This window comes from Saccopteryx bilineata, chromosome 7 (assembly GCF_036850765.1).
Source record: "Saccopteryx bilineata isolate mSacBil1 chromosome 7, mSacBil1_pri_phased_curated, whole genome shotgun sequence".
Taxonomy (NCBI): Eukaryota; Metazoa; Chordata; class Mammalia; order Chiroptera; family Emballonuridae; genus Saccopteryx; species Saccopteryx bilineata.
The window spans coordinates 56,375,923-56,402,686 of record NC_089496.1 but is presented as its reverse complement, the minus strand read 5'-3'; the positions used below and the strand labels follow the sequence as shown (position 1 = coordinate 56,402,686).

Sequence of the window (26,764 nt, the reverse complement as noted above, 5' to 3'; positions counted from 1 at the left end):
TGGCAGGGCTGCGGAGAAGGGAGGTGTTCGCACGGTGAGCGGTTTGGCAGTAACTCAATATGATGTGTTATTGGTTTAATATTTAAACAGACAAACGCCTTTCTTCCACAACCTCCATGTGCGAATCAGGAAAAGACGGCTCTGCACTTGGAGCTGAGTGGGGAGAAGAAGCCGGGGCCCCATCGGGGTGGCTGGGCCCCATTGGGGTGGCTGCGCCCCAGAGGACCCGCCAAACCCAGGACCTTGTGTTCACACTTCGTGCACCACTTGACTGGGCACCTTTTACTATTTCTACATTCCTAGAACGCTGGGATGTCTTCCCAGGGCGTTTCGGGGGAGGGAAGACGAGAGTGTGGATGGTAAGGACGGCAGGCGTACCCCCTGACCTGACCGTGGGCCTGTGTTCCAGGTGTCTCCGTGCGAGAGGTGCCGCTGTGAGGCCAACGGGGAGGTGCTGTGCTCCGTGTCCGCCTGTCCCCAGACGGAGTGTGTGGACCCCGTGTACGAGCCGGACCAGTGCTGCCCCATCTGCAAAAACGGTAGGTGGACACCCCGCGGCGGTGGGGGGCGGCGGCACCTCCAGGCCCCGTGCGCTCCAGGGCACACAGAGGACGTGTGGATGGGCGAGCTGGCCTGTGTGTGTGCGCACGCCTCTGGGCCTCTGGGCCTCTGGGCCTCTGGGCCTCTGGGCCTCTGGGCCTGGGGGGCCGTCGGGAGCTGCTGTGCAGGAAGGCAGGGGCTCCCTTGTTGGTCTCAGCCCAGCTTTCATGGACCTGACGCGGTTCTTCGAGGAGAAATTCATTTTCCACCGTGGAGGAGCGTCCCGTATTTTAATTTAACTCTGTTTGCTCTTGCAAAGCAGCTCTCCGCTCTCCAAGACAAATCAAACATGCCGGCCGGGCTCGTTTGCTTTTCATTAGGAAGCGCATTAAAACTGGAAACATAATGGAATATTTTTCCATAAGCAAAGGAGGCAGGAAGAGAAACCCCTCTTTACTTCCGGCGAGAGTGCGCGCGCGGTGGCCCGGGGTGCCCTCCGCTCTCCGCTCTCTGAGCAAGACAGATGGCAGGACACCCCGGGCGGCCGCTCCCGAAGGTGGAGCGCTTCCTCCCCTGAGGGGCGAGAATGGCCTCTCGCCTGACGCCCCGTGCACCTCTACGCCGCGCCTCTCGCGCTGTGAGAGGCAATGTGGTGAGGACTGAGTGTCCGGGGAGGAGGGACTTAAAGGTTAGGGCTCAGGAGGGCAGTGTGCACCCTTGGGAAGAGGTGACCGCGGAGACAGGACAGTGTCTTCAAGTATGTGAGCGTCTTTCCTGGCCAGAGGGGGGTGTTGGGACTCCTGGCAGAAGCCACCGCCCGGCTCAGAAGGGTGGGGAGCAGTGTCCTGGCCTCAGCATCGCGGCGATGGAACAGGCTCACCTGTGGGGTCTTCTGCTCATTAGGGGCAGGGTTGCCAGGCCAAGCTGGGTAGCCGTGTGGCCTGGGCGCTGGGAGGGGCAGATGGCTGCCCGGGGTTGTTGTTCGTGCCCCGGATGCCTGAGGTTCTGCAGTCCTTCCTGCCCATCGGAACGGTGGGGAACCGCGAGGCAGGTACACGCAGGCGTCCCAGATCCCACCCCGAGGTGAGATGCCCTTGAAATAAACGAACAGACGGATGAGGGAATGAAGTTGCTGGAGAAGAAGGCGTGTCCCACGAGAGGAAAATCGCTGTCTGAGAGCTTGAAAGGGCCTGTGGAGTGGGTGTGGGCGCCCAGTCCTCTGGACGTCTGTGGACCGCAGCTGAAGGGGGGCCGGAGCGCTCTGTCCGGGGTCGGCTGTTCTTCCGTGCGTGTTGAGTATGAAGAAGGGAGACTGTGAGGAGCAACTCCCTGAGGAGGGGCAGGCCAGTCAGCGGGGACCGAGCTCGTTAAAAACGGAGTCACGGGCCTGACCAGGCGGTGGCGCAGTGGATAGAGCGTCGGACTGGAATGCGGAAGACCCAGGTTCGAGACCCCGAGGTCTCCAGCTTGAGCATGGGCTCATCTGGCTTGAGCAAAAAGCTCACCAGCTTGGACCCAAGGTCGCTGGCTCGAGCAAGAGGTCTGCTGTAGCCCCACGGTCAAGGCACATATGAGAAAGCAATCAATGAACAACTAAGGTGTCGCAACAAAAATCTGATGATTGATGCTTCTCATCTCTCTCCGTTCCTGTCTGTCTGTCCCTGTCTATCCCTCACTCTGACTCTCTCTCTGTCTCTGTGAAAAAAAAACAAAAAAACAGAGTCACGGCGCTGGCCGTGGGGCGGGGGAGATGCGGTCACTAGCGTTGTCGGGTCAGCTGGAGGACAGGGACTCGGGTGGGAAGGAGAGGCCGGCGGGTCCCGCTGGGGCATGGAGTGGAGCGAGCCTGCTGAGGGGACAGGTGGTGTCTGACGGTGGCTGACGTCCAGGCTGCAGTGTCCTGCACATGGGGCGGCTGGCCCGATACCCTCTGTTAACTCAGAGGGCGTTTAGTGAATGACTTAAGCACACGGCTGCTCAACCACGTGGCATCTTCAAGAACCAGGAAACCACGTGTTGTTCTCTTGTCCGTGATGACGAGAGGCAACATTTTGGCGTTTGATATGGAATCCCTGTTTTGGATGTTTACAAAAGATGGGGAAGACAGGATTTTAAACCCTGGAAGATTATTATTCAGCCCTAAAACTTGACCAAACTTTCAAACTCACGGAGACGTCGCAGTCATCCATGGTACAGCAGACGCCCTCCCTGGGTTCACCTGTGGCTGACATTCCCACGTCTGCCTGCTCCACCTGCTCTGAGCTCTCCCCGCCCCCGCCGGCTCTCCCTGTCTCCGCCCGTCACCCCGCGCCCTCTCTGACTCACCCGTGCTTTGCTACGACGCAGTCAGGGTGCCTGCTCTGTGCACCTCCAGCGTGAAGCCTTCTCTGCACTGGTTTTCCCGCTTGGGACCGGTCCCCCCTCCTCCAGGGAGAGAGCCGGAGAGCTCCGTCCAGAAGTGACTGGAGTTCATTCCGGATCGTAGGCGGAGGCGGCAACCCTTTGTACGGATTCAAAGTCAGGTGTTTCCGTTGGTGCTCAAGTTTTGTCATCGAGATAGAATTTCATTTTTTGAATCAGCAAAGAAATAAAAATAAAATAAAAATGTTCCCGGCCCTGGCTGGTTGGCTCAGTGGTAGAGCGTCGGCCTGGAGTGCAGAAGCCCCGGGTTCGATTCCCGGCCGGGGCACACAGGAGAAGCGCCCATCTGCTTCTCCTCCCCTCCGCCTCTCCTTCTTCCCTGTCTCTCTCTTCCCCTCCCGCAGCCGAGGCTCCATTGGAGCAAAGTTGGCCCGGGTGCTGAGGATGGCTCCTTGGCCTCTGCCCCAGGTGCTAGAGTGGCTCTGGTCGCAACAGAGCGATGCCCCGGAGGGGCAGAGCGTCGCCCCCTGGTGGGCGTGCCAGGTGGATCCCGGTTGGGCGCATGCGGGAGTCTGTCTGACTGTCTCTCCCCGTTTCCAGCTTCAGAAAAATACAAAAAAAAAAAATGTTCCCAAGTAAAATGTGTATAAACAAGGTTCACCTCAGAAACTCACAGGATGTTTTCATCCTGCTTTGCTGGTTTGGGGGAGACAGGAGATGGTAGTGACCCCAAGAGCAAACGCCAAGGCCCTCCCATGGCCTCAATACTTGGAGAGAGAAAGCAGGGTTTTAGGCGTGGCAGGTTAGAGAGGCTTTTACATGGAGGATGAATAGGGGTTTTTTTTATTTGTTTGTTTTGTTTTTAAGTTAGATTCAGGAAGGATTACAGATTACCAAGGGACTTGTATCAAAAGGGTTGGTGGATCCAATGATACCAGCACAGCAACAACTTCCCGTTTCCAGGACGACAACCAGCAGCAGACGTTGGTGTGTCTGTCCCGTCGCGGACGCCCCGTGACATCCTGTCCTAACGTGTTTGACGGACAGGCGTCGGCTCTCGGTGTCTCTCAGGGATGGAGTGTTCTGACCTTGGGAGGGCGGGCGGTGTTTGGAATTCTTGGTGCGAGACTTGCTTGAGAAGTGAAGACAGTTTCCGCCAGCATCGCCCGCTTGGCCGTAACTGACTGAGATTAGTGAATAATGTATCGGTGGTCCATCCATGCCGTTCACACAGGAAAAAAAAAATTAAAAAATACTTTTTTTTTAATAAAAAAGAGTAAAAAACCACAATTACATGTCTGATGGATCACAGATTCTAAGACACCCAAAACGATGCCTTCTCTGAGATGAAACGCTTGGGTCGACTCAACGCGGACAGAGTAGGGGAGGATTTAACTGCTGACCCCGGCCAGCCGGCCTCGACCCCCCCTACGCTCTCCGGCCCTGACCTGGAGCATTAAAGAGCTCTTTCCTCCCGACAGAAGGAAAATTGCCGTTCAGTTGCAAGCTGTCAAAGCCACTTACATCAAAGCAGCGAAAGTTGGAAGCCAAGAGTGCCTGGAATGTAAATAAATAAATGATCACAGATCCAATGTAGCGCGGAATGTATTCGCTTTGTTGACTCCCAGAGATCCATCTTCCCAGGGTTTTCTTTTGATACCTGGGGGAGGGGGGAGGTGTTTGCGAGGCCCCGCCTGTCGTTGCTGGTCTGTCCCCAGTGACACGCACGCAGGCATGGTGGGTGTGAGGCTGGTTGTCAAGGTTTCAGCTCCCCCCCCACCCCATGACGGGTGCAACGCAGAGGCCAGAGGTCACGGCACCCACCCCCCCGAGGCCCTCCGTCTTAGAGGCCCTTAGGGACATTGGTGACGGGCCAGGCGCGCAGGTGGACAGTCCAGGGCCTTGTCCGGATGACCTCTGCGTCTCTGAGGGGAAAGAGCTCGCCCGGCTGGTGGCTGGTCAGGAGCCTCGCTCTCCCGAAATGAAATGAACGTGGCTGTTTATTGGGAGAAAGGTGAAAACTTGGATAACGTGTTTCAAAGGTGAATTCTGATGAAGAGAGGCAATTTCGTGGAAAAGATGTGAGAGGGACTGATTAAGAACTGGATGGAGTGGGTTTTCATTTTGTTTTTTTCCCTCCTGTGTATTTCAGAGAGCGGGATAAGATCATAATTAACTCACAGGTAGTGAGTTGGACGGCAGCTCAGCCTCGTGTGTTTCTGTGCAGGTGGGATTCACCCGAGGCTGCTTCTCCTGAGGAAAAGCCGACTCCTCCCCGGCTTCACCCAGGAATCTGTCCAAGATCAAGAGCCACCGTCCCTCAAACAACACGATTAAGCCAGTAACAAGCAGCCCACATATTTGGGGGGAAAAAAAATATATATATATATATATGGGCCATGCATGCATCTGGTAACTGATGAGACAGTTCCAACAGGTCCAGACAGAGCGACAGATAAAGAAGAGAGAGAGAGAGAGAGAAGGAGAGAGAGAGAGAGAGAAGGAGAGAGAGAGAGAGAGACGCCAGGGGTTCCCAGCTCTCCTTGGACCTCGGTGCCCTTCTCCCGGGCCCTCTCCGCTCAGGGTGACACATTTTCTGGCTGGGTTTTAGGTTCCGGGCGGCGGCCACCGCCGTGACTCACGCCCGTCACACTGCAGTTCTGTGACGTTGCCCGTTCACGGCACCAAGAGGCGAGAGAGGAAACCAGACGGCTCCCTTGCTTCAGGGAGCTTCCGTTGGGATCAAGCGGAAGTAGACGGTGGTTTCCTCAGATGCGCCTTTTTGTCCTTTGAACGATCGTGGAGAACGTCAGCAAGGCGGTCTGTGGACACATGCGCCCGGATCGCTTTGGATTCTGAGGCGCAGGAATTGGGGAGATGACGGCATTACATGTGCCCTTTGGCTCGTCTGCTGACTATTTGGTTCTTTCTCTAGATTGTTGGAGAAGAGTCTGGGTGTGTGTGTGTGTGTGTGTGTCCAGGCCTGCACATGTATGTGTCTCTGTGTGTGTGTGTGTGTCCAGGCCTGCACATGTATGTGTCTCTGTGTGTGTGTGTGTGTCCAGGCCTGCACGTGTATGTGTGTGTGTGTGTCCAGGCCTGCACATGTATGTGTCTGTGTGTGTGTGTGTGTGTGTCCATGCCTGCACGTGTGTCTGTGTGTTGCCTTTATAAAACGCTGAGGCACTTATTGATGACGTCGTCACTGCAGATACAAAGGTGGATCAAGCTCCTGGTTCCCGCCCCCATGAGCCCGTAGGCTGGAGGGGACGCGGCCTTGTAAGCCCTTTGTATTCGCTGCTCCACTTGAACAGTGAGGAACGCGGCGAGGGAGGTTGAGAAAACCCCGAGTAATGCTCCCGTGAACACTGCACACAGGCGCGCACACCCGTGCTTGTGTGTGTGTGCGTGCGTGTGTGTGTGTCTGTGGCCTTTATTTGTTTTTGGATGATGTCATTATTATTTGTTTTTGAATGAGGTCATTAAGATAAATTCCCAGGAGTGACACCATTCGGTCAAGGGCTGGGGACACTTTGACGGTCCTGATCCACGAGGTCCCGCACGTGGGTGAAGCCTCTGCTTTGAGGATGGACTTGTTCACCTGTCATCAGTTTGTTAAAGCGCCGAAGCCTTAAAATCGTTCCATGGCAATTTTTTCCCCCTTACGGTGTATTATTATACTTGTCTACGTTCTTAACGCAATCCCTTTGAACAGGACCTCCATGGTTCTTGGTGTCTAGAAGTCAGCGATGCGAGAAGCCATTACGGGCCTTCCCTGAAGGAGAGTGAGGTCTTCAGAGGAAGAGTGACAGGGCACCGTGATCGTTCCGCACCCTTCTGTGCCCGTCATGTAGACAGAGCCCGTATGGCTGGCTGCCTCCAGGGATGTTTTGTGACAAATCAGCAACCCGACGGGACTGGGCGTGCTTCGTTAATTCAGTCGGCCGATACAGAATAACCCTCTGCTGACGCCTGGAGGTGGGGGGGGTGACATGGCAAACAGGAGGTGCTCTAAAACCACAGGTGATGAGAGGGACAGGTGAGGAGTGAGGGAGGGAGGGAGGGGTCGTGGCTGCGGGGACACTGTGGATGGAGAGGGACAGGGAGCAGTGCCATCCTGGGCAGGGTCGCAGGGACGGGGGAGGCGCCCCGTGTGTGGCTGAAATGGCTCCCCCAGCCTGGAGATAGAGTGGGAGCCGGGTCTAACGTGGGGGGGGGGATGTCGCAGACGCGCTCACAGAAGACCTGGGCGCCGTGTTAAGGGTCAGATTTGATCCGTGGGCAGTGAAGACCAGGCACAGGTGTTCTGGTGGGAGGGCTGCATTTCCGCTTGACCCCCACAGTCACTCTTGCGGGGCTCAGAGCCCGCCGGGAGGGGGAGGGCAGGTGCGGGCTCGATCGGAAGCCACAGGCTTGTGGACTCCCCTGGTTGGACTTCTGTGAGCTGTCCACTTGCACTCAGGTCCTTGAAGTGCCCAAACTGGCTCCGGAGCTCGGCGGGTAGGACTTCCCGGTGGAGCCCTGTCACCGCGTTCGGTTTGCGTGTCCTTGTCAGCATCCTCAGCTGCCTCGGAGTGTGCTGATCCTCCCCAGGAGGGAGCGCGGTGGGGGTGACCCTGCCCAGGCTGTCCCAGGACTCAGAACTGCTCTCTCCAGCCCTCGGCCTCCCTTCCTGGCCTCGTACTTCAACTTGCGATGCTTTAAAAGGGGCGTCCGTCACCGGATTGCCTCTCAGGGAGGCCCTGAGCTGGTACCACAAACACGGCAGGGTTTGCCCAGCCTTCATCGGGCAGATGGAGGCCGCGGACGAGGCTCCCCTTCCGGCCTCTAGAGGACGACCCGTCTGTGTTCCTTGGTCGTCGTTCATCTGTTCAAGTCGCCTGGTCAGCAGGCTGTGGTCAGCAGGCGTCCAGCCGGGGTCGCCAGCAACAGGGACGTCCGTTGTCTCAGGATACAGTAAAGCCACTCATCCCGGGGAGGGACGGGCAGATACCTTCACCGCGTCCACCGCGTGATCAATGGGGCCACTACCCGAGGTGACCGGAGTTACATCCGGAGACCTTAGCTCTGGGACGCTTTCGGGAGAAATGAGCTGTCAGCGGACGGCGGCGTGAAGACCGATAGCCGTGCCCGGCGGCCGGCCCAGTCTCTGTCCCGGGAGAGCGAGCCGACGAGTGCCCCCGGGAAGGACGTCCAGGGGCCGCATCCAGGGAACGGCAAAGGCCCTGTTCTCGCACAGAGGACGCCTTCTGCTCTTCCGCTCACGGCGGTGCCCAGAGCGGGTCTGTCTCTCAGGCAGATGAACTTCGGGTGCAGAAGGGCCGCCACCCCGGGAGGCGTCTGTCCGTACTCCGCCGGTTCTGGAAACCGTGCCCCCACCTTCTGTGAAACAAACGCGTCCCCTGAGGAGCAGTTAACGCGGCGAAATGCGGGCAGCTGGCCCTGCACTGCTCGTGAGCCACGCCGTCGCCGGGCGGCCGTTGAAAACACGCCGGCCATCCCCGGGCGAGGCCTTGTTCTGTGGAGGGTGGACGTCCCCGGTCCTTCAATCAGGAGCGCTCAAGCGTTTTAGATACGGGAACTGGGGGCCTCTGGAACGAGCGTCTGTTTTTTAACCCATGCTACCACCTGGTTCTCTTAACACTGGATCTGAATAGCAGATGTCTGAACAACTCCTTGGTCACCCCAGGAGCCTTGCGCAGTGGACAGAGGGCGGCTGTGGACTCGGCCCCAGAGCACGACGGGCTGCTGTCTCCGGGTCACCTCTGGAGAGAAAGGCTGACAGTGGGCGGGTGCGGACAGAAGGCAGATGGGGGTGTGATATAGGCTGACATCTCTGACCCATGGGGACCATCAGATAGATGTACTCAGGGGCTGGGATCCAAATTCAGACAGAGGGGCTCCCCAGACTGGGCCAGGTGACTTGAAGAGCCCGTGCCTGCTGCACATCTACGGTCCTTCGACATGGAGGCGTGACTGTCTCAGGCCGCGTCCCCAGCAGGGCGTTCAGAAAGAGCAGGGCTGCGCCCTCCCGGCTGGCTCCCATGATCCCCTGCTTCTCTCTGCCTGAGTTACACGTGGGTCATCCGGCACGGCACGGTAACGAGATCAGCGCTTCAAGCAAGGTGAGCGCTTCTTCTCTGAGCGCCCACGGAGAGGAGGCTCCCTGTCCCCTCCCTCGCTGTGGGCAGAGACGTGAAACCCCAGCAGGGAGACCCGGAATCCTCCCAGAACGCGGAGGCCAGGGGGCTGGCTCTGGTTCCCCCACGGCGGTCCCTGCCCGAGTCCCCCAGGGGATCACGGACACACTGGGGCCTCACTCTCCTCGTCTGCAAAGAGGAGGTAGATAAAAAGGGAGAGAATACATATCAGCTTGCCTTGGAAACGTATGTGTGTGTGTCTGTGTGTGTGTGTGTGTCTGTGTATATACATATATATGTATGTATATATATATACTTAAAGGAGAGGAAGTGTCTCAGTCAATAAAGTAAATGTTCTTAACATTCACAGAAAGTGTCTCATGTGACCCCCTAACAGCTTGAAATTCATGGACCTGCTAACAAGGAGGTGTTTGAATCCCTCTCCCCGGCCCCTTGGGGAAGGGGCAGTGCATACGACCTCCCGCCGGCCCCAGGGCCCCCCTGACCCTTACACGGCCGTCCCCCTGCAGGCGCGAGGCAGAGCCACCGCCGTGTCCCTGGGCCCGCTTTTCCTCGGCCGCCCATGTCACCGGGAATGTGTCAAAACCCTTCTGGAACGGACAACCCTAGACCTGTTCTCAGCCCCCCACCCCCACCCCGGGGCTGGTGTCTGCCTCCTGCTTCACCAGCTGGGCTGCCCTGGCCTTCCTGCTCGCCGGACACGGGGCAGACGCCCCACTGTGGCCTCTGCCGCGCTGCACCAATGTGGCGTGTCAACCCGTCTCCCTGTGTGGCCGAGGACGGCCCCAAGCCGGGGGACAGGGCTTGCTCCTCTCCGACCCCTCCCTCCCCTGCTCTGCCCACACAGGGAGGGGCTGTGCAGACCCCAATGCAGAAAAACAAACAAACAGTCTCAGTATTTCCAAGGTTGCGATTTCTTTTCTACATAAAATGAGCTGAGGGAGACTAAGCTTCCCAGTCCCTGTGAGGGCATTTTCTCTCCCCAGCTCTTGTAAACACCCTGCTGACCCTCTGGCCGCGGCCCCCCTGGGCTCTGACCCACCTCCAGTACCAAACACCATGGTCGTCCGCAGCCCGACCTGCCGTGTCCAGAGTCCGGCCCGAGGATGGTGAAAGTGCTCGGACGGCTCCCTCCGGCCCCCGCGTCTGTCGCCGGCCCCGCCTGACAGCCTCACTTGTTAAGATTTCATGAGCAGGGAGAGAATTAAAGGATGTCTTTTTGAAAGGTGTCCATTTTTATTCAGTCAGGTCTGGCTTTAGAGGAACTTTGCTGAGAAAGTAAATGTGTGTGTGTGTGTGTGTTTTAAATAAAACACAGTGCCTGCAAGGGGATCTTTTATCTGCTCGCGAGAAGTTTCACTGTTGACATTTTGTTCAGAAAGTCTAACCAGACAAGATTTTGATTTCTGCCGTGTGTTCTGAAGGCATATAAGCATATTCAAAGGTACCGTCCATCCTGGACACAGAGAGGAAACCTCACCTCCCTGAAATCGGCTCTTCCAGCAAAACTGATTGTTTGGAATTACTAAAAAGATGAACATTGACAGTTAAACCCTCCAGAAAAAGCAGCGCAAACCCAGGCGGGGGGCAGGGAGCAGGACAGGACAGAGGTGTTGGGTGTTGAGAAGGAGAAGGGGGTGGACGGAGGTGAGCAGGCTTACCACCTGGAGCCCCGAGTTGAACTGCGGGGTCCGCCCGGACCGGGGTCTGGATGAAGATTTCTGCTTTGGGCCTGACCTGTGGTGGCGCAGTGGATAAAAACATCGACCTGGAACACCGAGGTCACCGGTTTGAAACCCCGGGCTTGCCTGGTCAAAGCACATATGCTCCTCCCCTCTTCTCTCTCTCTCTCTCTCTCTCTCTCTCTCTCTCTCTCTCTCTTAAAAAAAAAAAAAGTCTGCTTTGCAACTTATCTCTTCCTGAGCCATGAGCTCAAAGACAAAAGTAAAAAAGGAACGAGATTAGGAAGAAAATGAAGGTCTGGCAAACCTCCAGCCCTGACTGCCTGCCTGCCTCCCACGGTTACCGGTGATGAACTCGTCCGGTGCCCAGACTGCGCGGGGTCATCGGCAGGGGAGGCACTGAGCTCACTGAACAGACACAAACAAGCTAGGGACGTCCACCTGCACAGGACCCGCCCGCTTCTGGTTCAGAGTTAGCGGTGACCTGAAGAAGACTGTGTTAAAGACAGCGGTCCCACACGTGTGGCCGGAGAAGAGGCACTTCCCGTGCTCCATCTCCGAGCCTCGAATTCTCAGTGAGAACCCCTCTCTCAATTAACTGCACTCGGGTTCAGTTGCAGGGATGATGATGATTATTTTTTTTTTTGTAGTTGTACAAAAATAAGACAAGAGTCATTAATAGCAGAAGAAAAACGAACCGAAAAATTAAATAATGTCAGTTTTATATTAGTTTCTGATATGCTTCAGATAGGAAATCAATTCAGTGGTTTTCAAAAACAAAGTCCTTTTTTTTTTTTTTTTTTTTTAAATTCAATTCCTGGAATCCAAGCTAAGCTTTTGGAAATTAATCTCATCAAAGGGAAAGAACAAACATCTCCTGGCGTGATGAATGCGACGCTCGAAGCCCGGTGGAGGAGAGGGGGATGCATTTCAAGTAGACGGCGGGGCAGGTATTACTCGTAACTGCCCCGCCAACGAACGGCGGGGTCCTAGAAATAAATATCAAAGCTGTAAGCGTCCAGCGTTCTCGAACGAGTCTTATGAAGAGGCCTGTCTGTGGCCCTCTCGCTTCGAGGGTTTTCCACTTAAAACGTCCTTGACCCCGTCCTTGCGGTGGTGAGACTTGGACTCTTGGCTTTGAGGCGGTGACCTTTCAGGGACGGGACTAGAAGAGGGGTTGGGAGAGGAGGTCCCTTGGGAAAAAGCCACGAAGTCCTCATTCTTGCCTTTTCTTGTCCTTGTGTGTTCAGAGTGGAAAGCTCCTCACGCCTTGTGCCTCTTTCTGGCGGTTTTCCAGTGCCTCCCAGTTATTAATAGGACTAAGATGATTTTTCTGGTCCAGTCTTCTTCACTGTGATCTGGAGAGGAAGATTGTCACCTGCCTCACGACCATTGCCAGACGCCTTCTACTTTTAGTTTGAAGAATGAAGATGTGAGAATTCTTTTTTAACAAGCTCAATGCAATAGTCTCACAACATCTTGTCGCCAGAATAGGAAATACATCAATCGGTAAACGTTTTATAAATGATGCATTAAACCAGAAATAAACAACAGGCGAGTTTTAAAAAGCTGCAGATCCCAGTCAGTGATTCAACAGTGTGTGGTCAAGTGCCTTTGAGAGCCAGGTGCTCCGAGCGAAGCGTGCGCAGACCGGGGACCGTGTCGGGAAGCACACACAGAGATAGGGCCGAAAACACGCCAGAGGGAGGAAGTCCTTCACCCAATGATCTGTCCCTAAAAGAAGACGTAGCCCTGAAATGACACTTGATTTAGATGTGAATGGGAATGAATACTGCGTGTCCAAACCAACGACGATTATTTATTCATTTTTTTTTATGAGCTACAGATGTCTTAGGGATATTTTCACCGTCAACTTTAAAAAAAGTCCTTGGTGGACTTCTGATGCATCTAGATTAATTTGAGGACTTCCGTGAAAGTTTGGAAAACATGATCACAAAAGCTGACCTAAGTTAACAGCCTGGAACGTAGTGGGCTGACTATCTAAAGACACGTAGATGCGTTTTTTTAAACACGTATTCCCGGCCCTGGCTGGTTGGCTCAGTGGTAGAGCACCAGCCTGGCGTGCAGGAATCCCGGGTTCGATTCCCAGCCAGGGCACACAGGAGAAGCGCCCATCTGCTTCTCCACCCCTCCCCCTCTCCTTCCTCTCTGTCTCTCTCTTCCCCTCCCGCAGCCAAGGCTCCATTGGAGCAAAGATGGCCCGGGCACTGAGGATGGCTCTATGGCCTCTGCCCCAGGCGCTAGAATGGCTCTGATTGCGGCAGAGCAACGCCCCAAGATGGGCAGAGCATCGCCCCCTAGTGGGCATGCTGGGTGGATCCCCGTCAGGCGCATGCGGGAGTCTGTCTGACTGCCTCCCCGTTTCCAGCTTCAGAAAAATACAAAAAAAACCCACAAAAAAACCCCCCACGTATTCTGTGTTTGTCTGACAATACAGTTAATAGTACACGAATTCTGTGAAGGACATAGAGGCTGTCATCTTTAGCAACTCAGGAAAAAAAAAATGTATCCACAATTATGTTTCTCTCTGTCTTAGACACACAACGTGGCGCACCCATCTCATCCTCTCAACCTTCCTCGGCTTTAATACGCTATTTATGTTTCCAAGTGTTTTACTCTTTCTTGTGGTGCGTGCTGTCGAATGTCCTGATAACACAGGTGCCACCTCAGACTGCAGCTGTGTTTTGAGTGGGGCTTACGTTTTTGTGTGTTTGGATTTTATGTCGTTTTCAATGTTCTTGGGTTTTTGCAGCCCATTCTGACACTTCTCCAAGCACGCCGTCGTGTGAAGCTCCGTCCATTATTCAACCTGGGGATGTGTCATTTGATGCTCTGTGGTTTTTGTTTTATTTTTTTGATCGTTAGCCAAGTTGTTTGACCGACTTTACATTTATTTTGATTTGTCTTAAATGCCTTGGTGCCCTTTCTTTAGAGAAGATTCCGGACCGTTTTAGTATTTTATTAACACTGAACTCCCTGTCCCCATCTGTTCAGCCTTACTGCTGTCTCTCCTTATTTCTGTATTTATCTCCATATGGAACGGTAGCTTTCTTCTCTTCTGTATGAGAGGAGATCATTGCATGTGATAACTTTATTTTCTAGGTCTTCATTATTCTCCACACAAAGTGGTGCCCAACATCTTCTGCCCTGCTCACTGTGACATCGATTGAGAACAGGAATTCCCCGTTAGGAGGTCTGTGTGGAGCGAGGGACGCGTCTAAGCTCCTGGACACCACACTGCCTCGCTTCACGCCCGGCGGCCTCGGGGATGGGGCCCTGGGACAGGCCCTCTGGACAACATCCCGCACCCCCTAGTCCAGGGGTCCCCAACCTTTTTACACAGGGGGCCAGTTCACTGTCCCTCAGACCGTTGGAGGGCCGGACTATAAAAAAAAACTATGAACAAATCCCTATGCACACTGCACATATCTTATTTTAAAGTAAAAAAACAAAACGGGAACAAATACAATATTTAAAATAAAGAACAAGTAAATTTAAATCAACAAACTGACCAGTATTTCAATGGGAACTATGCTCCTCTCACTGACCACCAATGAAAGAGGTGCCCCTTCCGGAAGTGCGGTGGGGGCCGGATAAATGGCCTCAGGGGGCCGCATGCGGCCCGCGGGCCGTAGTTTGGGGACCCCTGCCCTAGTCCCTTCTTCGCTTTCCACCCTAAAACACAGTCCCTTCCCCAGGCTGTGGAAGGGACTTCCTTTCTCTGCAAACGTTTTCAAACTGAAATCCGTTGGCCAAATTCTGACCGGGTCTCTGCTGCGGAAGGACTTACCTACAGCGGAGTGCGCAGAGTTTAGTCACACAATCTCCGTCTGGACAGTCCGGCGCGCCCTCCGATCCATCGCCCGGAACATTCCTTCCTGTGTGTTATCATTTCATCTCCATCCCCCCGCCCCCCACCCACTGGAGGAACTTACTTTCTGGTTCCTGTCTCTGTCGATGGTTTTGTATGTGTTCCTAGACCCCGTAGAAGTGGAGCCGTCCGTGAGAGAGACGCCTGTGGTTTCAGGCGTCCTCCTGAGACTCAGCCGTAGCGCCCGTGCTTCGTCCGTTGCATGCGAGTTCCCTCGTCTGGCTGAGGCGTGTCCTCGTGTGCAGACCTCTTGCCGTCGGGAGGGCCCCTCCCCTGCCGATCGACCGGGTCTGTGGTGACTCCAGTGCCACGCACACTTTTCTGTATTAGTCTCTTGGTACACATACGCGTCTGCGTCTCGTCGGTGGATCACGGGGAGTGAGTCATGAGTGATGTGTCTGTGTTTAAAGGCACAAGCAGTGGGCAGTTTTCCTTTTTTTTTTTTTTTTTTTTCATTTTTCCGAAGCTAGAAACGGGGAGGCAGTCAGACAGACTCCTGCATGCGCCCAACCGGGATCCACCCGGCATGCCCACCAGGGGGCGACGCTCTGCCCATCTGGGGCGTTGCTCTGTTGCGACCAGAGCCATTCTAGCGCCTGAGGCAGAGACCAAGGAGCCATCCCCAGCGCCCGGGCCATCTTTGCTCCAATGGAGCCTTGGCTGCAGGAGGGGAAGAGAGAGACAGAGAGGAAGGAGAGGGGGAGGGGTGGAGAAGCAGATGGGTGCTTCTCCTGTGTGCCCTGGCCAGGAATCGAACCTGGGACTCCTGCACGCCAGGCCGACGCTCTACCACTGAGCCAACCGGCTAGGGCAGCAGTTTTGAAATGAATTTTAAATTCTTACCGTTTTTCACATTTGTGATAATTTGTTTTGGTGTGGATGCCCCCTCCCCCACTCCCTTGGAAATGTTGCTCTTTGCTTTTAGGTTGTTGATCTGTTAAATTTCTAATTGTCTCAGTGGGAGTCATAAAGAGAGCACCCTTCCGTCCTGTCTGGACGCTGGAGTCTCAGGGCGATGTGGCCTGTGTGCTGCATTGTTGTAGCATAACCATTGAACCTAGGGACGAGCTGTTGCGTTGGCAAGGGGGACGTGTTCACAGTTGAGGACTTACTCCCTGGGCGTCGGTCTGGACTTACTCTGCAGAGGGCCCTCGTGGTAGACGCCACAGGAGGCAGACTTCCATTCGGCGTAGAGAGGAACCGACCCCTGTCGCGAGGGCTGCTCCCCGCTGACACAGACCCCGAGGAGGCAGCGACCTCCCGCACCTGGAGGGGGTGAGCACAGAGGGGGGACAGTGACAAAGAATCCTAACCTCCTGTTCTGTCAGCAAGATCGTACACGACCCAGGAAAACAGATCCAAACTGGGAGGACTCTTCTCCACAAGGGAGGAGAGGGCTCGTGGCAGCAGGGGAGAACCCTTTGACTGTAAAACCTGTGAGCACCTCCAGTTGGGGTCAGTAGTTCCCCGTGACACAGAGGGGTGGACGAGGCAGCGAGATCCGGCTTTGGCAAGTGGGGTGACAGGACAGGAGGACAGAGAACGTTTCACCCGGGGCCCAGCCTGTTCTGGGGGGGCAGAGTATACCATCTGCTGTGTGTTCCTTAGGCTGAGGGTGTCCCCCGTGTTCAGGGGCCCGGAGAGAAGGTCACATACATTTTATCTGATTTTCCAGTGGGGATAAAGGGATAAAACAAATCAGCTGATTATTCATAAGGGGGGGAAAAAAGGGGATTTGGAAGACTCTATTTCCGGACATGGGTCAGCACAGGGCCATCTGTGAGTCTCAGCTAAGCCATAGAGGAAACAGTGATTCCTGGAGGTCAGACTTTTTCCAGGACACAACAGGGTGTGTGTACGGGGGCGGGGGTAGGGGAGGGAGGGCGGCTTTGACCTTCAGATAAAATTCAACACGGTCAAGGCTTCCTCACGTTCTGTCAGCTTCCTGACCAGGTCATGAAGCTTTTCTCAGTCACTTAGCAAGTCCTGGCCGGAGGCTCCGCTAAGCCCCCGGGTTAGAAGTGGCGGACCAAGGAGATCACACTCGGAAAGCCTTGCCTGGGGAGGGACGTGTCCAGGATGGCAGCTGCAGACCACGTGGGTCCGAGTCGGAAATGTGCCGGCCTGGGCGACGCGGGGTGTCCGGCATCAGGAGCAGCGATGGGGAGGTGTGCCGGCCTGGGCGACGCGGGGTGTCCAGCATCAGGAGCAGCGATGGGGAGGTGTGCCGGCCTGGGCGACGCGGGGTGTCCAGCATCAGGAGCAGCGATGGGGAAGTGTGCCGGCCTGGGCGACGCGGGGTGTCCAGCATCAGGAGCAGCGATGGGGAGGTGTGCCGGCCTGGGCGACGCGGGGTGTCCGGCATCAGGAGCAGCGATGGGGAAGTGTGCCGGCCTGGGCGACGCGGGGTGTCCGGCATCAGGAGCAGCGATGGGGAAGTGTGCACGGTCGGGGCAGAAGGGTTGCTGACCGATGGCAGTGGGACGTGAGAGACGTCCAGGCCAGGGGTCCTCAAACTTTTTACACAGGGGGCCAGTTCACTGTCCCTCAGACCGTTGGAGGGCCGGACTATAAAAAAACCATGAACAAATCCCTATGCACACTGCACATATCTTACTTTAAAGTAAAAAAACAAAACGGGAACAAATACAATATTTAAAATAAAGAACAAGTAAATTTAAATCAACAAACTGACCAGTATTTCAATGGGAACTATGCTCCTCTCACTGACCACCAATGAAAGAGGTGCCCCTTCCAGAAGTGCGGCGGGGGGGCCGGATAAATGGTCTCAGGGGGCAGCATGCGGCCCGCAGGCCGTAGTTTGGGGACCCCTGGTCCAGGCGGACTGCAGGTCGGGGCAGAAGGATTGCTGACCCAGGGCAGTGGGCGTGAGGGACGTCCAGGTGGACTGTGGGTCGGGGCGGAAGGGTTGCTGACCGAGGGCAGTGGGCGTGAGGGACGTCCAGTCGGACTGCGGAGAGGTCAGTCTGAGCAACGGCACGAACGGGCCTAATAGCTGTTGAGACGAACGTGGGTGGGGTCACGGGAAGCTGGTCAGCGGGCGAGTTGGGGGTTCGATTTTGGGTGGACTAAGTGTTCTCTAAGTCTACTCGAGATCCACGTGACTTTGTCCGTTAGGTGGTAGAGTCTGGAATTCAGAGGTGGGGCCGGGCCAGAGAGGTGAATGTGGACGTGACCTTTGGGTCATCACAACCAAGGGCCAGATGATGACCTCGTCTCGGGCGGTACGGTTATTGGCTGGCTGAGATTGGCAGCGGTCCTCCGGGGAGCTAGGCCGGTGGGTAGGGTTTGGGAGGGAGGGAGGCTTGTTTTTTAAAACACTCATCTCTGATCCCCGAGCACGGCTGGTCTGATCCGCTGAATGTCATCTTGTGGGTGAGACAGGCCTTGGGGCAGACTGGGAAGGTGACTGGCTGCGGGTTATTGGTGTGACTGTTCTTTCTCCCCGGTGGCTAATTCACTTCCAGGAGGGCCTCGGTGGGAATAAAATCATCCAATTATATGGAGACTGAGTCTGGGCAGAAAGCGTTCGGCACGCATTAGGAATCCCACGCCAGAAACAAGACACACAGCTACGAGCCTGAGCTTCTCGTTAGGGAAAGATACATTCCGGCGACAAGCTCGTGAGAAAGCGGAGTGTTCCTCAGCTCTGTCGGTCCTATTAAGTGTCGATGTCTGTGGAAGTATCAGCAAGAAACACACGGGGCTTCTGGCCGCAGGGCAGGCGGAGCTGAGGCTCATGAAACCACTCCTAAGGCAAACACAAACTAGTGGGTAAAAAATATATACATATATATAATATAGATTTAATTCATATATATACAAATATTTTTTTTCTTTTCTTTTTATTTATTTTTTATTTTTTTTTATTTTTCTGAAGCTGGAAACAGGGAGAGACAGTCAGACAGACTCCCGCATGCACCCGACCGGAATCCACCCGGAACGCCCACCAGGGGGCGATGCTCTGCCCACCAGGGGGCGATGCTCTGCCCCTCCAGGGCGTCGCTCTGTTGCAACCAGAGCCACTCTAGCGCCTGGGGCAGAGGCCAAGGAACCATCCCCAGCGCCCGGGCCATCTTTGCTCCAATGGAACCTCGGCTGCGGGAGGGGAAGAGAGAGACAGAGAGGAAGGAGAGGGGGAGGGGTGGAGAAGCAGATGGGCGCTTCTCCTGTGTGCCCTGGCTGGAAATCGAACCCGGGACTTCCACACGCCAGGCCGACGCTCTACCACTGAGCCAACCGGCCAGGGCCTACAAATATTTTTATATATATTTAAAACATATTACCTTTGTAATATATAAAATATGTATTCTACATTTTTAAGTAAGATAAATATATTAAATAAAATTAAATATGTAAAATATTTTTATATAAAAAATACATATGTAGTTGTTTTTTTCTTGAAATATGTAGCCTAGTTTGAAAGAAAAACAAAGTAAATAAAGTCCCTCGGGCTCTGGAAATGAAGAGAGAAGTAAACAGCAAGACTCCTAGCAGACAGTTAGCAGCCCGGTGACTCTGGGCGTTGGGGACTGGCTGGAGCCCCCGACGGTTGGCAGTGTGGTCCTGTGTGGGGACAAGGTTTAGCTGTCAGTGTTGTGAGTCTGCAGATCTGGACCACATCCGCTGAGTCAAGTTTTAATCTAGATTCTAGACTGTGTGTGATGAGGGTAGTTAGTTGGAGGTGGGCGGAGCTATTCAAGCCTGTGACTTGCAGTCTCCTCACATGCATGTGGGGGGGAACTCAGAAATTGTCAACGAAGAGCTGCCTGGACACTTGACCCATTCTCTGCAGACCACCGCTGGGAGGGAGAGAGCCCACTGCAGACAGAGCTCGACTCCAGCTCAGACAGAGGGGAGGGGGTGTCTAACAGGAGAACAGGGAAGTGGGAACCAGGAACACACATAAATGAAACAACTGCTACACAAAATATCATCAGCCAAGTCCAAAGATACACTATAAACCTGCATTGTGAGAAATGGCCTTTACCCAGAAAGTCAGAGATGGTCGAGACAAGAAGATCAGTTCGGGTCATCGTTCGCGTAAACATACTAAATGAGAAAATGTGTGAGTCTGTCCCCCCAGATGTTCAAAGGAAATAGTTGATGAAATTCTGTCCCCGTTCATTACTAGAAAGTAAAAATGATCATAAATAACAAGAAAAGCAGAGTCTGAAGATCAGAATGGGGTATGAAAACACACAAAAACTTAAAGCAAAAAATATCTAAAGGAGAACACGGTCAGTAGTTTCTGCAAGGAAAAGAGAAGAGTAACCATCTCCACCATCTTTTAAATTCAACACTTTACTGGAAATCCTAATAGAGACAAGTAATACATATAAAGGAAATAAGAACTTGCCTGACCTGTGGTGGCGCAGTGGATGAAGCGTCAACCTGGAAATGCTGAGGTCGCCGGTTCAAAACCCCGGGCTTGCCCGCTCAAGGCACATATGGGAGTTGATGCTTCCTGCTTCTCCCCCTTCTCTCTCTCTCTCTCTCTCTCTCTCTCTCTCAATGAACAAATAGAATCTGAAATAAAAAGGAAATAAGAACTTGAAGAGAAAGGAAGTTTTGTTCACAAAGGACGGAAGGTCGAAAATCCAATGTCTATGGATTCCTGGATCCATCAGAACCAGGAAGAGAGTTCACTAATGTGTTGATACAAAGAAAAACAAAACAAAGTAACTAGCAGTATTCCTATACACCAGGAACAAACGAATTAGAATATGTAATAAAACAAGCTTTCGATTTATTTATTGTCATGGGAAGGACGGATACAAACTATTTCCATTGACTGTCTCAGAAAGGGATTCATGTTTTAAATTTCTTTTCACACATTCCTTTTCATTTGTTCTAATGACCCTAATTTCCTAAATCAGAAGAAACAACAAAATTGAAGCCTTTACAATGGCATCATGACTAAATTCCCTGTATGAGAAATCAAAGGTAATTTAAATTGCTCCAGAAGAAAATATAGGCCCTGCCTTCCTTGTTTCCGGATGTTACATGGTAACTCAGGTGCTGGAGAAAGGGCCTTTCTTAGATTATTCCCATTCTGACTTGAAACAAAGTCTGGGATGCTGTTCCCAGGTTAATCCCATTGGGCATCAAGCCAGCAAATTTCATTGGGATAGAATATTTTATCCGGATAACCCAAGAATTGGATTTATATCTATAAAAACCAAACTGGTAATAAAAAAAAAAAGAAAGAAATTGGAGAATGATACAGTCAGAACCAAATGTGCTGGTTGATGACTTTGGTTAATAATTTTATACTTAATGTTTTCATCTCTCGCTTTTATTGAAACATGATTTAAAATATACATTTAGGTGTGCACAGAATTTAATACATACCTTTCTTGGGGTCTAGGGGAAAATCTTTCAGAATTTTGAAATGCAAAAGATATATATGTCCGTATGCCCTCTGAAAAAGAAACCAAAACCAAACAGAGGTATATACATATATTCAGATATTCAGACAGATACAATGTATTCTCCGAGAGAATTCAGGTCACGGGTTCACACTACCTTTGTTCTGACCTTGATCAAAATTTCAAAACACAGGAGACTGCACGCACAGCTTAGTGCTAAAGTATTTGGTCAATAACTGCTTGAAAGTTTAGTTTCTGAAGTCTAAGTCATTTGCTTTGTGTGACATTAGAAATTAGCTTTCACAGATGGCGAGACATGGCAACTATTGAAGTGAGTTGAGAAGCTGAACAGAAATGACCCAGTTCTCCTCAGACGTTTTCATTAAACGTATCCCATAGAGATTGGGAGGACTTTGAATTAAGAACTGCAACTGTGGCAGTCAGTGAGGGAATATTTAAATTGCCAGAGCTCTGTGAGGCTCAGTGGACCGATCCCGGGCTTCTCAGACCGCCTTGTGGAGTCGAACTTAATTAAATTTAGACGTTCTCAGATTAATTGCCAGAATTGTGTCTCTCTTTTGCAAAAACCGTTACATTCAACAATGCAAGGGAACCAGTAACAAGGGACTGGCCTCGATTGTGTGTTCACTGGGCCGGCCGAGAGAGAGAGAGAGAGAGAGAGAGAGAGAGAGAGAGAGAGTCTTCAGGACACTTGAGGGACTTTTGGGGCCTCTCCTGGTAGCTAAAAATGAAGAATGATGCTTCACGTAAGGGTCTGGGGTCTGGGGGGGGGTTGACAGAGCTCCGGAGGTGGGCTCAGACCACCTGATCAGAACTTCCCCTTCCCCTCTGTCCTTCCCCTCCCCCTTCCCTCCAGCTCCTCACATTGACTCCACAGTGGGGGGGGGGGCAGGTGTCCGGCAGAGGGGCTGTTCTGAGTGGGAGAGTCCATCTCGGAAGTCCTTTCTTAACAGGGCTTGTAGATTAATTGACGTTTGCATACTCTTAAGGTTTGCCATCACGCTCCAGAATGTCGGAGAACACGGGGAGGGGGGTCCCCCAACACCGAGTGCAGAAAACTCTAACGGTCACTGAGGTTAGGGTTCCCGTGCCGCACCCGCTTCATGGGGGTGCGTCCTGGCTTGTCAGTGCCTGAGGCTGCGTCCCCCCCCTCGGTGCAGCGACACCCCGGCCACCCCTTTAGTGAGGCCCCCCGTGCTGTGGGGGGGTGAGGCGGGTCCCTCAGCACGGATGAGGGAGTTAGGGTCCCAAGTCGGGAAATGTTTGGCCATCCTCTGGGTGTAACTTGTTTTGGGAACAGAGGGGATGTGGGTAGACTATCCCCCCCTCTGCCCCCGATCATGAGAGAATTTCTCCAGGGAGGTTTCAAGGGCTTTGTCCACAATAAACCGCTTAGTCACTGTTTTCAGGGATCAGGCATTCAGGAAAATTCTTGTGGATTTCCGATTGTGGCTTCCAGGTACGACTCGGAGGTTCAGAACGAGCAAAACCCTCTTCTGTCTGGCGTGTTTCTCTCCAGCCTCGCTCGAACCACTGAGGTGGTACGGAGCCCAGTGCAGGTCTGAGCCTCTCCGTGTGAGCCGATAGTGCCACGGGGCAGGGCTGTGCCGGGCCAGGAGGGTGTCCGGGGAACCAGAAGGAGGGGGTACCTTCTTCTTGATTGGATCCCACAAAGGAGAGGGAGTTGAGATTACTTGGTCTTCTTTAGGTACATGTGGTTGGGATTTTGTCTGTCTGGGTTCTGAGACACAGTATTGGAGGGGTGTGTGGGGGGGTCTCCTCTGGCCTAGGACGCAGTCTGCGTGCTCCGGGCCCAAGTGACCCCAGTGAGGGGAGGAACCCAGACAGGTCCCTGCGGACAGTGAGTGGCAAACACAGGGAGACTCGTGGCTGTTGGGGGCAACCATCTCTTGCTGGAAGAGTCTAAGATGTTGCATTTACCGAGCTGTCCGCTCAGGGCACTGGAGGCCAGAAAAATTAAAAGAGTTCACAGTGGAGAAAAGATGGAAGTGCAGCTTACTCGCTGTTTAAAAGTGAATATGAAATTGTCACTGACGGCCCTGGCCCGTAGGCTCAATGGTAGAGTGTCGGCCCGGTGTGTGAAAGTCCCAGGTTTGATTCCCAGCCAGGGCACACAGGAGAAGCGCCCATCTGCTTCTCCACCCCTCCCCCTCTCCTTCCTCTCTGTCTCTCTCTTCCCCTCCTGCAGCCGAGGTTCCATTGGAGCAAAGTTGGCCTGGGCGCTGGGGATGGCTCCATGGCCTCTGCCTCAGGCGCTAGAATGGCTCTAGATGCAACAGAGCAATGCCCCAGATGGACAGAGCATCGCCCCCTGGTGGGCATGCCGGGTGGATCCCGGTCGGGCGCATGAGGGAGTCTGTCTGCCTCCCGTTTCCAACTTCAGAAAAAAAAAATATTGTCATTGAAACACACGTGAGCAAGTGTGTGTGTTTGTTTGTTTTTAGAAATGCATGCCTCAGAGCTCTTATGTGGTCGTGCGTATTGGAAATCTCGAATAATTAGCGACAGATTTCCTGAAGCAGTTCGGACATGATGCGGTTCCCCTCAGACCTTCCGGAAGGAGCCGGGTCTGCCGGGCTCGGCTGGAAATCTCCGCAGGAGAGATGGAGAGATGGACTCCGCTCCCCTCGCCTTTCCGCTGACCTTCCCCTTCCTCGGTGTCCTCGTCCCCGAGTCCCATCTCATGTCACCATCTGCGGGGACGTTTCCCCCTAAGGTTCCCTCTAGACAGGAACTCAACGTTCTCCTCTCCGTTTCTGAGCGAGGAGAGCTTGTCGGCGGGGCCTCTCCCCCCATGAGCGGACCCCTCCTCAGGGACCACCGAGGCAGTGGTCACGTCCCGGTTGCTCAGGAGATGAGCAACTCTTAACGACAGCATTTTGAAGTCGGCTCTTTTTTCTTTTCTTTTTTCTTTTTTTTTTTTGGTATTTTTCTGAAGCTGGAAACGGGGAGAGACAGTCAGACAGACTCCCGCATGCGCCCGACCGGGATCCACTCGGCACACCCACCAGGGGTGACGCTCTGCCCACCAGGGGGCGATGCTCTGCCCCTCTGGGGTGTCGCTCTGTCGCGACCAGAGCCACTCTAGCGCCTGGGGCAGAGGCCAAGGAGCCATCCCCAGCGCCCGGGCCATCTTTGCTCCAGTGGAGCCTCAGCTGCGGGAGGGGAAGAGAGAGACAGAGAGGAAGGAGAGGGGGAGGGGTGGAGAAGCAAATGGGCGCTTCTCCTGTGTGCCCCGGCCGAGAATCGAACCCAGGACTTCTGCACGCCAGGCCGATGCTCTACCACTGAGCCAACCAGCCAGGGCCGAGGTTGGCTCTTTTAAACGGTGTCATTCACGTTACATAAATACTCAATAAATAACATGCTGAATGTTAGTGCGTTGCATAAACGAATCAGTGGTTATCGCAACACCATAGCTTATACGGGAATACTATCCCTGAGGAAATAAAAAAAGCAACCTAAAAATATAGTATCCATCTGCTTCCACTCAGACTGGAAGCAGACCAACGCCTCCATGACCTCCTTTATTTTATTTTTAAGTGGATGTCTGCTCGGTACGATAGTTCAGACCTGTTCGTGTGCAGTACAGAGAGGCACCTGAGGACCTAAGGATGACGTGAGGACAAAGTCAAGGTTAGGAGGATGTCGACCTCGGGAAGGGCCACCCGGCGCTATTGGACAACAAGAAATGACTCCCCACCCTTGTCTGTGGGAGGCCGTTCGGGATTGATCACCTTCAGTCGTGTGTGAGTTTAAGGACATCTTTATCGGGAACCATCTGCATATGTACGCTAATTGTCGTCAGTTATTGGGAATCCGTGTGGGAGACTCTGCAATAAGTGGTGCAAATCCAGTGTTGGCGATTTCCATGGAGATGCCGAAATAAGAGAAATTTTTCCTGTTTGTTTTTTTTTTTTTTTAACAGAGACAGAGAGAGGGACAGACAGGGACAGACAGACAGGAAGGGCGAGAGATGAGAAGTATTAACTCTTCATTGCAGCACCTTAGTTGTTCATTGATTGCTTTCTCATATGTGCCTTGACCGCGGGCCTTCAGCAGACTGAGTGATCCCTTGCTCGAGCCAGCGACCATGGGGTCATGTCTATGATCCCGTGCTCAAGCCAGTGACCCCACACTCAGGCTGATGAGCCTGTGGTCAAGCCGGCGGCCTCAGGGTTTGGAACCTGGATCCTCTGCATCCCAGTTCGATGCTCTACCCACTGCTCCCCCACCTGGTCAGGTTTCACGAGGCTGTTGTAATGAAAGTGTGGGCGCTTAGAGGCCAGTGGGGACCCGCAGCTCAGTGACAGGTTCCCCGTGACGTCACCCATCTCCTTGGCCCGTGAGGTCGGAGGCTGTAAACAGCCTGTAAGTCGTGGCCACAGTGGGAATTTCAGTGCAGATTCCATTTCTGGATTCACGTTCATTCTCTTGTGGACGAGACGCTTCCCTCCACGCCCTTGAACTCTGGACGCATGGAGCCACGAGGCTGCAGGCCCGCCCCACCGGCCACGGCCTCCGCTGAGTAAGCAGGAGACGCCACCAGCCCGTGAAACCCTCGCTCCAGACCTTCTGCGCAAGAGCTCGTTCCTACCCTCCCCCTCGGGGGCTTAAACACCCCCCCTGTGAGCAAGCCCATGGGCCGCGGCCCAGCCCAGACCCCCGACTCAGAGAACGTTCCCATCTTACTGAAGCAGGGAAACACGAGCACCTCAGGAATTCTGTGCGTTGAGTGACTTCACTGCGTCCTCCACGTTCCCCCGGAGCTGCGCTGGGGCCGCAGAGGGCAAGGCTGGCTGCAGGCGCCTGTGCTCACAGGGGGCTCTGCTGTCCTGATGGCGGGGCCTGCTTTGGATGCTCCCCCGAGCGCTGGAGAGAGGAGTGACACTGATCAGCTCCACGCCGGGGAGCCATCTGTCATCGGGACAGAGCCAGGGAGGCACAGAGTGAAAACATCCACACAGACAGGACTGGGAGCGTCAGTGGTGAGAAATCTCCCTGGATCTCAACAGAGCACGGGAAACTGTGTATCTCTCTCGCTCATACACACACACGTGTGCACACACATGTGCACACATGTGCACACATGCACACACGCACACGTGCACACTTGCCTGCCCGCGTCGATGCTCCCGTGCACCACTGCAGGGTGACCAGCGTCCAGATCGGTGGCCCCGATGAGACTTGCTCCAGAGAAGAGAGCTCTCACCCTGCTGTCCCCAAGTCCACTTCGTACTGGCAGGTGTTCCTGGTTTTTCCTTTTCCAACGCCAAGAGCTTTTATTAGGAATTGAAGTTTGGCTCTGCGGGCATCAGCATGGGTCTGTCTGGAAACGAGAAACCTGTGTTTGGGAGCCCTGGCCTCCTCGTTCTGGGGGAATTCCGCTCGGCCCCACAGATTGTGTCGTGTGAGCACCCCGGCGAGTGGATGCCGACGCCTCACCTGTCTTTCTGGAATGTATCTATCTGCTCGCTGTTCGACACTGCACCCTCTTTTTACAGTTGAATTGCTGAATACCAGAGCTTTGCTGTCGGACTTGGCGGTTGTAATCACCTGTGGGGGTTAAATTTATCGATGGCGCCTGAAAATGGACGTCTCTGTAGACAGGATAGACACTTACAGGTGGATCGAGTTCTAGGACTCGTCACCTTCGGTCACCTCCTTTGGTAAAAAAGGAGGTTGAGGTCTGGA

General features: G+C 53.8%; 1 protein-coding gene and 1 non-coding gene across 2 annotated transcripts in view; both read left to right on the top strand.

Annotated features, from left to right (window-relative positions):
• Nucleotides 1–26,764, top strand: part of VWC2 (von Willebrand factor C domain containing 2) — a 57,472-nt gene that overhangs the window by 20,647 nt on the left and 10,061 nt on the right. The window contains exon 3 of the mRNA XM_066239116.1: nucleotides 410–539. Within this exon, the coding sequence (XP_066095213.1) occupies nucleotides 410–539 (130 nt within the window). The remainder of the gene's footprint in view (nucleotides 1–409; nucleotides 540–26,764) is intronic.
• TRNAS-GGA (transfer RNA serine (anticodon GGA)) lies at nucleotides 3,154–3,229 on the top strand. The gene has a single exon. It is a non-coding gene; the product is annotated as a tRNA-Ser (tRNA).